Below are 10,328 nucleotides of genomic sequence, written 5' to 3'. Positions count from 1 at the left end.
GTGTCCATTGCAGGCATTACAGACATTGTGAAAAAGATGGACAGCCTAGACAACTCGTCTGTTTGCCGTGGGGAGGTGTATACATCCTACAGTGAGCGGCAGGTTTTTGCTGCTATCTTTGGTATCATCTCTGTGGTGGGAACAGTTGACAATGCCTTGGTCATAGCCGCTGTGATCCTGTCCAGAAAACTCCGCAACGCTACAAACATGTTTGTGCTAAACCTGAGTATAGCTGACTTTTTGACCTGTATCTATACCATCCCAATCAACATGGTGGCAGTTTTGAGTGAGGACAACTGGCCCCCGCCTAACGCCCCCTGCAAACTCGCAGGCTTCTTGCTGGTACTCTGTTCCAGTTGCAGCCTGAACAACCTGGCCTGTATTGCCATCAACAGGTACGTCATGATCACCAAAAGCAAGGCAACCTATAAGAAGATGTTCAGTGGTCAACGAATCCTGGCAGGGATTATCCTGACATGGCTGGTACCCTTGGCTGTCGTGATCTTTCCAGCTTTGAGCGGCATCATGGAAATCAATTTTGATCCTGTTTCTTCACTCTGCACATGGATCCCAACTGGTTCTGTTGATGTATTCAGCTTCATTGTCTTTGCTACATGTTTTCCACTTCAGGTCTCCCTCATATTCTGGGGTTACATCAACATCTTTTATTATGTCTACGCCCACAGCCAGCGAATCCGAATCCGACGTGACAGTAACCTCCAGATACAAGTGACCAAGAATCTTGCACTTGTCATGTGTTTCTTCATGCTGTGTATGACACCATTATCCGTAGGTCTGTTGCTTTCCTGTTCTGAGCCTGTATGGTTTCTGCAAGCTGCTGTAGCAATCTTTCTGGCTAACAGTTGTTTGAATCCACTCATTTATGCAGCCAAGCACCCTAACTTCAGGGTGGTTTTCTGCTGCATAATCCGAGGAAAATGGAAAGACATACCAGAGAGGGTTTCGTGCGGATTCTGCTTGTGATCCTGAAAGAAATATGTAGAAATTTAGCTCCCTTCAGGAATTATGCCAATGGTACAAGTGATCTGCAGAGGGCAGTAGGAAAGTTCACAACATCCCACAAAGTGTTTGAATTTTTGGCTTCTGATAGGACAAAGGTCAAGTGTTCATGTATTGAAGGTCTTAGAATGTTTAAAGCAGTTCTGCTTTTGAGTGTAAATAGGCAAAGCTGTTCTGTATTCATAAAGTCCTCAATATTGGTTGATTACATAACCACTTGCTAATGTTTTTCCACAACTGTGCCAATTTTCATTCCTTTTCATGTTCCGTGTCTTTAGAAATGTAGGAATAATGAGTTGTTGCCGAGACTGTAATTTCTGCTCGAAAAGTTTGTTTTTCTTTCAGAATGGTGGATGCGTGCCGATTGTGAGCATGATTCTTGACTGTTATTAACTTTTAAAAAATACCTACATTACTCAAGAAAGAAATTAAATGCCCAAAGTGTTGGTTACTCTGATTGCAATTGTGGGTTGGGCCTAATATTTGAAGGATATTCACTTGAATGGAAAGTGTTTGTATATTAATGTTTATTATTATTAATGTTTATGTCACATGACTGTGTATTAACATTTGATAATGCCTGCTGAGAAGTGATAATGCCAGCGGCATAAATCATGTGCTAGCATATGAATACAAGACAGTTTAATTGGGTTTGACTGGTCAGGAGTCTGTGTGCATGTAATGCACCACGGGCGCACCAAGTTCAATGAAGGGGATTCTTTTGGACAACTTTCAAAAGGAATATACCATAAAATGGACGGGGGTGTTCGGAAAATGAAAGTAAAGTTTTAGAACAAAATTGTTGGAAATCCATCATTTGTTGACTTGTTTTGTCTCTCTGAATAAAAAGGTATTTATGATTGGGAATAAATATGTGCTTGGTCGATACTAACATTTAAGACCTTGCTCTGGAGAACGAATGCTGATAAATGCCATCGCCTGCGGCTCGGGCATTAGTCACGTCCATTCTGCTGAGCCTGTCTTAAACGTACGTTTAAAGTGTAGCTGAAATGAATTATCGTCGACACAGGTTTTCTGCATCTGTGCACTTTTCTTTAATGTATGAAAACCCTTACACACTCACACAAACTCTTTTTTGGTTGAAAATGTGTTGAAAAGTGCACACTTTTAACCGTTCAAAATTATCCATGTTTTCTTGAACAACTGAGGGCGCTGTTGCTGTTAAGGTCAGCTACGGAAGACATGGTTCAGTGCATACGTATTTCTTTTTGAATTGTGAACCCAGAATTTACTAACTGTGAAAACATTTCTTAGAGAGGGATTGATGGTTTCTTATTACTGTGCAAATAAACAACAATGAACCAGGAAAGGACGAGAAACTTAGTCCAAGAAAATCTACAAAAATGCAGGACTTTTTGTGTACAGACCAATGTAACATTGAGGCTTCCTCCTGAGATGACATCACAGTTTTCTCATGAATATAGAATTATCATTAACATAAAAACCAAAAAGGCATTAAAGTACCCTGTGAAATTGGGTAGTTGATTTTTTGAATTTTTTTAAATAAAAAAATCGGATGTTTAAAATTTAAATTGGATTTGAATCGGATTTGTATGATTGTAATAAAAATGTGAGACATGTTGGCTCAAAAGGTCTATTCAAAAGCAAGTAAATTAGCTGCAGGTGTAATAATGTTCTTTTATTTATTTATTTTGTGACAAAATTTAACGAATTTGGACTTCAATTAAAAAATTTAAATCAAGTTATTTGATTAAATTCACAAACCATTATGTCTTAGCCTTGGTGAAATGCATGCAGAATAACACCTACGGGTACATGTCCCCTCAGAGAAGACATTTCCTTCAGAGACAAGTACAAACACCTATACAGTACAAAGGATAAAGTGCATGCCAGGTTTTAAACTGAACTCTCAAGTTTTGACAAAAGTAGAGTTCACTAGAATTTGTTACTGGGATACTTATACGTGCATCAAATGACTAATGAGTGAGAAACATGCCATGAACAGGTGCATGCATTTATTTTGCGTGCGACATGTACATGTGTAGCTACAAAATGCTGGTATTTTACCTTGGTCTGTGTGCAAAAAGCAGTCTCATTTTGTTTGTTCGTGTTTGTGGTGTTTGGTTGTGTATCAGAGGCAGGAGGCCATCTTGGCTTTTTCTGAATGAGAAAAGCCGCTCATTTATTCTGTTGCTGTTATCGTGCAAGATGCAGACTTGAGGAATGTATAGAGCCCAGTCTCTGCCTCTTTACATGGTGTTCAATCATTCTCTTTTTGTGAAAGGAAAAGTAATTGATTCAAGCAGCTGCTTTACATGACAAGAACATCTTTGCCTTTCAGAAATGAAAGATTTTTCTGGCTCACAGATAGAAATAAGTTGTGAAAATGATTTCAGTTTTGTGGACACACCTGTTTCATTATCTACATGTAGGTGTTACACTTACAGCTTTCCAGAAGACGTTTATTTGTCACATGATTGTTCAAAAGAGTTCAGATATCATTGTCAAATTCTTTCATTTTAAAACACATTATAAGAGTAACTCACATGTACGTGTAGTGTTTGTAAATAAGCCCTTGTTGTTTAATTGTCTGAAATCCATTGTTCATTCAAACAAAATTTTACCCTGTATTTTGTGTGCATCAGTGTGAAATAATATACATATACATTGTACATGTTGATCGGTGTTGTTGAGTGTTTCAAACCAATTAAAAGTCCACAACACAGACTTGGGCGTTAAAGAAAATGTGATGATGCAGTATAAAGATATGTCACAAATGACCATCAATTTGTGAATTCCAACTTTGTAAAGAACTGTGGTCGTGGTTCAAAAGTAGGTATTTTCAACTAAAACCAATACCACCCTTGGGCTGTATTCATTGTGGAATAATATCCTCCGTAGGTGGTTAAGCACCAAACTTTGTCGTCCGCTTTCATTTCCCCCCAGGGTTGAACATGGGAGTGTCCCTAATTATTTTGTTGTTTAAATTGAAAACAAGTTGCTGGTACAAAGATTGTATCTTTGCTCAGTTGTCAGTTTTGTCCTGCAAACTTGAAAATTTCTCTTACATCAGTGCTGGGTTGGCTAACTTAAATCACCTTCTTGTAAAGCACCGATTTAAATTGTGATTTAAATTGATTGATATTCAGTTAAATCAGTATATTTACACTTTCTTAAAAGAGGCAAACTGTGTTAATTTTCAAATTGGTTCTAAACAGCAAAATCCCCCTCTCTGAGCCTTTCAGTTCCCAGTATTAATACATATGAATGTTCACTTGTTACAGACAATCTGGGTTGGTAGGATTTTTTATTTGTTCAATTTCATCCACTTGTTTTGATTCAATCAGCGTTTTGGATTAAGAGAACGAATTTGATGTGAAGGATTTATAATCATGATTTAATTCACTTCATTCAAATTGCCCACTGCAGAGTTTGACATGATAGAGGTACCAATGTACATCAACCTTTTGTCTGTACGAGTACATGTACACATGTATTTTATTGAGATTAGAAATCTTGGTCATTATGCAGTGCAACTAAAACCAGCAACATGATCTTAATAAACTTAAACCAAACTTAAAAATGATTAAACTTGAAAATTCTGTGCTACAGGAGCCAAAATGAGTCTGTTTTGCTCCTGAAGCTGGAAATCATCCATGGTGTATAAACTGCAAAAATTGGTCCCAGAAACCTTTGGGATGCAAAGACTTACGGTGGCAGTTGATAGGATACATACATGTACTGTAGGTGCAATTCAAGAATTCCTGAAAAAAATCCTCTTCTGTAAGATGGAAAAGGGATTAGTCTGAGACCTCAGTGGGAGATTTTTAATGCGCATTGAAAACACTATGTATGAGTTTATTAAATTCCACAAAATACATATACAGTTGAACCTCGTTAATAAGAGGTCCTTCTGACTTATTACCTTGTTATAACAATAACTTTATATTATCAGGAATTTAAAAAAAAAAAGAGAAGCAAAAGATTGGGACCCAAAAATGTCCTCTTTGTTAGCATAATCTTGTATTAACTGTGATCTATTAATGAGGTTCAAATGTACCCAAAAAAATATAGTGCCTCAATAAGTACATTGGCACACAGCTAAATTTTCATTGGCTAGAATAGATTTATTCATGCATTACTGATAATGATGTCTTCATCATAAATTTGTGACTTAATAAAAAATGAAGTTTGCTTCCCCGTCACGGAAGAGCAGTAACTATATATGTTGTAGAGAACACATGCGGTACATGAATCAGGCTACCAAGAAATACTACAAGTACGTCTCACTGCCATTACGTCTTCATTTCTTTATGTTGTATGTTTTTTTATTATGTGGTATACGATTGAATTTATGTCCAGCCGGCTCATGAGTCAGATCTGTAAGTTTAGCCAAGCATATCGGCTGATCGATGCATTTGCATTGTAACAAATGACATTAAAAGTCACAGTGGTACTGCTGATGGCAATATGATTACTTTGGCATCATCGCAGCTTTTAATGGCTCGTGATTAGAATCATTCTAAAGGGAAATACATCCAGTATCAATTAGTAAATTGAACGAAAGCCTGTGTATTGTCACAAATAAATATCCGCTGTCCACCATTTTTCCAAGAGATGACAAGCTGAATGGACTCTGTGCAGGAGATACATACGGAGGGAGCTTTTTTGCATCCAGCAGTGATCAACGCTGTTGTGGCAAAACATGAGATAGGCCAGAACTCAGTGGTATTCCAAGATTGGTTGATTTTCAGTTTTATTGACCGGATTTGAAGATACTGCAGACACAACGATTCAATGTCCACAACGACAGTGTGCCATTGATTTTGTAGAGCTGAAGTTTATTTCACCTTGGTACCTGGCAAATGGCATGAATGATATTTGTGTGTCATCATTGAGTAAATAGCCATGCATAGAGTTGATGGATATTTCTGTCACATCTGCATACGTCAATCAGCATTCATGAAACCCTTGTGAAGAAACAAATCTTTTATGGTATTTTTTTTGCGTGGGACTGAAACCTATAATCTCCTGTGTTGTATAAAGTGCTGATGGTTTGGAGCACTTAACCCAGTGCGTACAGCATGTTTTGGTCTCTTCTTCATCCAATAGGCAGCCATGTTTGCTGTGACAGTGCGTGCAACAGACTCCTAGTTGTGCAGAAGTAAACTATTCTGGCATGCACAGTGGCATCTTCAACCTGCATTAATCAATGTATTCTGTAGAAACTAGCCACTGTAGGCTTTGGGTATATTTTCTACATATTGCTACAGATTTTGTGAAAAGATGGATGAGCGAGACAACTTGACACATGACGCATCTAGTTGCGACAGGGAGGTGTACACATCCTACAGTGAGCGGCAGGTTTTTGCTGCTATCTTTGGCATCATCTCTGTGGTGGGAACTGTTGATAATGCCTTGGTCATAGCCGCTGTGATCCTATCCAGAAAACTCCACAACGCTACAAACATGTTTGTGCTGAACCTGAGTATAGCTGACTTTTTGACCTGTATCTATACCATCCCAATCAACATGGTGGCAGTTTTGAGTGAGGACAACTGGCCCCCGCCTAACGCCCCCTGCAAACTCGCAGGCTTCTTGCTGGTACTCTGTTCCAGTTGCAGCCTGAACAACCTGGCCTGTATTGCCATCAACAGGTGACGGACCTTGGCTGGGATTATCCTGACATGGCTGGTGCCCTTGGCTGTCGTGATTTTCCCGGCTTTGAGTGGCATCATGGAAATCAATTTTAATCCTAATTCTTCACTCTGCACATGGATCCTGACTGGTTCTGTTGATGTGTTCAGCTTCATTGCCTTTGCTACATGTTTTCCACTTCAGGTGTCCCTCTTACTCTGGGGTCACATCAACATCTTTTATAATGTCTTCACCCACAGCAAGCGAATCCGACGTGACAGCAACCTCCAGATACAAGTGACCAAGAATCTCGCGCTTGTCATGTGTTCCTTCATGCTGTGTATGATTCCTACACTGCCAAGGCTGCTGCTTTTTTGTTCTCTGCCTGTGTGGTTTCATTCCACATCTTTTGCAATTTTTCTGGCTAAGAGTTATATTAATCCGTTCATCTATGCAGCCAGGCGTTCCAACTTCAGAGTCGTGTTTTGCTGCATAATCCGTGGGTAATGGTAAGACATACCAGAGAGGGTTTCTCGTCAATTTTGCATGTGATCCTTAAATTCTTGGGGGGAACTTCAATAACATTTTGGATTGATTGATTGTGTCTTGTGAAAAGACAGTGGTCAAACTTCTACAGGTGCAAGGCTGGAGAACATATAAAGCATTTTAATGTGGTTGAAGTTCCAATGCTTAGAGTAAATGGCGTGTTGCTAACCAGAAAGAAGCCTCTCCTAGGTATGAGCCTCGAGCTGGGTCAGGAGATGGCACCATGTTCCTAGCAAAGCGGGCGCCTTTGGTGTGAATCACTTTTTGCTGGTTTGCAAATATGAAATGCGTGCATTAGGGTCACTTCGCTACCAGCAAAATGAATAGGCCTACTCCCTACCAACCTGGCTCTTTTCAACCAATGAGGAGGTTCTTCGGCTCAAGGCAGATAAAGTCAAGGAAAAATGAACAAGGAAATGTATTTTTCTCAAAGGGGTGGGCTGGGCAAACTACTCTTCCTTGAGTCTACAGTTTAAAGCCTTTTCAGGTGTAGTTGTGCTAACAATGAGCAAGGTTATCTTTTTTTTTTTTTTACAAATCTACGGTTAAGAGTCTATTCTCTGACTTCAGTTATGTGTACATGTATTTGCCAAACAGCTGGTGATTATGTATTGTGACATTGGCCATGTTTGATGTGTGGACTTCATCAAGATACATAGAAATTAATGAAGTGTATTTATGCCGCTCGCGTTATCTTGTTGTTTATTTCTTGTGTATATTTTTGATGATTTGTGTTAGTGTTCATTTTGACATATTTTAACAAACAACCTTTTAGATGGTGATTACCAAATCTTTTCACATTAGTGCTTTTCAATATGTTTTCCTTTGAATCCTATTTCAGCTGTACAGTAATTGTAGATTTAGAAAAAAAATCCTCACCAAATCCCTGGTATCTGTGGTCCATTAGAAATCTAGTTGGCTGTAGATTTGTAAAAATAATTTCTAAACAAGTGTTGCATCGTAGAAATGGTATAATAAACTCTAGCCTAGAAAGCAGGCATGAGTCAGTGCCCAGTCATTGATGCTTTACCGGGGGCTTCATACTCCCTGAAAGTTTCCACGTGTCATTGTTTTCCAGCAAGGTGGAGGATTTTAATAAGAAGATTTTCAGTCTTAATGCCCAAGGAGTTTGACAGTCCCCAACCAGACTACATGATAAATCCACTCACTGATAGATTGTTTTTTGTTGGTTGGAGCTCAGTAGTGGTATCCAATCATATGTCAGTTACTGCATTCAGAGGCCCACGTACATGTATGTCACTAGTTGAGGGTTGGCGATTTTGGACAGTGACCAAGGAGGCCCCGTCATGTCGTACCCAGTCAAGACATGTTTGTGTATGTGGACTTGACTACATGGGCAGAGGTCGGAATCCATGATGCCCCATCTTTTCATGTTGGCTGATCTACCGATACATCAGCTGCATGTTCAGAGTAAAGAGTATTTTAAAGAGGGACGATACATAGATGTACAGACTTTCCAAAGGCCTGTACTTTGCATTGTCTTTGGCTCTGGGTCCTGGATTGTAACAAGTCTGGGGCTTGTTGGCACAGAATTATGCCTCAGGGTCTTTGGTTTTGGGGTGTTTTTTTCCTGCGTTTGATCTTTGGTCTTTGGCCTTGATAATTGTCGGTCTTGGGTTTTGATTGTTTTTTTTGGTCAAATTTGCTATCAGTTTCTAATCTTTCTGGTCTCTGGTCTTTTGTTGTTTTGAGTCCTTGGTTTTTGATCTTTATCTTTTTTAAAATTTTTATTTGCATGAAAAGATGAATAAAGTTTTATTACATTTTCAGGAAGCATTAAGTTGTACATTTTTAATGCTATGATAGGGTTTATAGTTGTGTTATTTCACTACCAACGATATGTGCATGTTGCATACGTTGTAACAAACTCCTTTTGTCATTTTGTTGGAAATTGGTTATTCATACTGTAGGAACAAAACCTCAAACCAGAAATTAACAGAAATGTCCTTGGTGTGTTTTAAACAAGTAATGCTAACTTTTATATCACTGACACATTTTCACAAATGACACATTTTCAGACTTTAATTTGATTATTTTGTCATTTTCCTTGGATTATAATATGTAAATTCGTTGTGATGAAGTTTCCGTTCTTTAGTCCTGGTCATTTGACTGTGACACTGTTAATCGTTATCAGGAATGACAGCACCTATTGGCAGGATTCTCTCAATATTTAAATGATCCCTTGTCAATAAAACAGTCTCAGTACTGAATCTTGTGGTTGCATTTTATCTCATTGATATGTTGTTTGAAGAGAATTGTAATGAAGTTGGTTCTGATTCGACCATTTGGGCCGTTGTCTGTGTAAGTCATTCAGCCCCCATTGGTTAATAGTGTTTGAGCTGTAAATAAAGTCACACCACACAAGCATCAATGATGCCCTGCAGACAGTGTCTACAACTTATTGTTGGTCATGCAACTGGGCATGATATTCCTCTCTCATTGGTCGCATTAGGGCAGTCTGTTCTTGACATGGGTATCTTGTTCTCGCAAACGGCGGGAACACGACTCAAGAACACTGTTCTCGGAACAGGATCACACACCACCTCCTCGTCAGGGTTTTACAGGAACACAGGGAAAAACTCGTGAGATTTTGATTTTTGAACAGCTGCAAAAAGTGGAGAGGTGGCTTCCAAAGCCATAGACCATGTAGACAATGGGAAGTTTTGCAACATTAACATTAATTATTTTCCCAAACACAGAAATGAATGTTCCTGTTTATGTAGAAAAGAATTCAACCCATCCAAACCTTAACTCTCGAGTAACGTACATGGACGCCGCCATGTTGCATGTTGTTTGTTTCTTCCCGGCATTCGAGCGGCCAACCCACAAACAACAAATCGAACTGTTTGTGAGCATACGGGAACAAGCCGCCCGAACTCAGCTATTGCTCCTTGACAAGAACATCCAACCTACAGAATCGTACCATTGAGGTGGCGCACTGATAGAAACCTATTAACACCGACTCTCTAATTACCTGAGGGTGGTTGGCACCGGCTTGAATCAGCTACACCAATCCATTCTAAATGCTGAACAGTGGAAACAAAGAATGAACACACTATGACATGTAGTCACTGAGCAATGCCTCTGCGCAGTATATGCACAGACGCCACTGCATGAACGTC

At 39.1% G+C, this 10,328-nt stretch overlaps 2 protein-coding genes across 6 annotated transcripts in view; both read left to right on the top strand.

Annotated features, from left to right (window-relative positions):
- nup188 (nucleoporin 188) overlaps positions 1-10,328 on the top strand; it is a 192,141-nt gene that overhangs the window by 145,013 nt on the left and 36,800 nt on the right. The window lies entirely within an intron of this gene.
- On the top strand, positions 30-9,416 carry LOC110989596 (melatonin receptor type 1C-like). The gene has a single exon (XM_087143596.1). The coding sequence runs from the start codon at positions 37-39 to the stop codon at positions 982-984; it is 948 nt and encodes a 315-aa protein (XP_086999722.1). The 5' UTR covers positions 30-36; the 3' UTR covers positions 985-9,416.

This window comes from Acanthaster planci, linkage group LG11 (assembly GCF_054643075.1).
Source record: "Acanthaster planci isolate LZ-2023a linkage group LG11, COTS_SCS, whole genome shotgun sequence".
Lineage (NCBI taxonomy): Eukaryota > Metazoa > Echinodermata > Asteroidea > Valvatida > Acanthasteridae > Acanthaster > Acanthaster planci.
This window is presented reverse-complemented; position numbering and strand designations above follow the sequence as displayed.

Coding starts and splice junctions, on each gene's coding strand:
- LOC110989596 (XM_087143596.1), top strand. CDS start 37: ATGGACAGCCTAGACAACTCGTCTGTTTGCCGTGGGGAGGTGTATACA.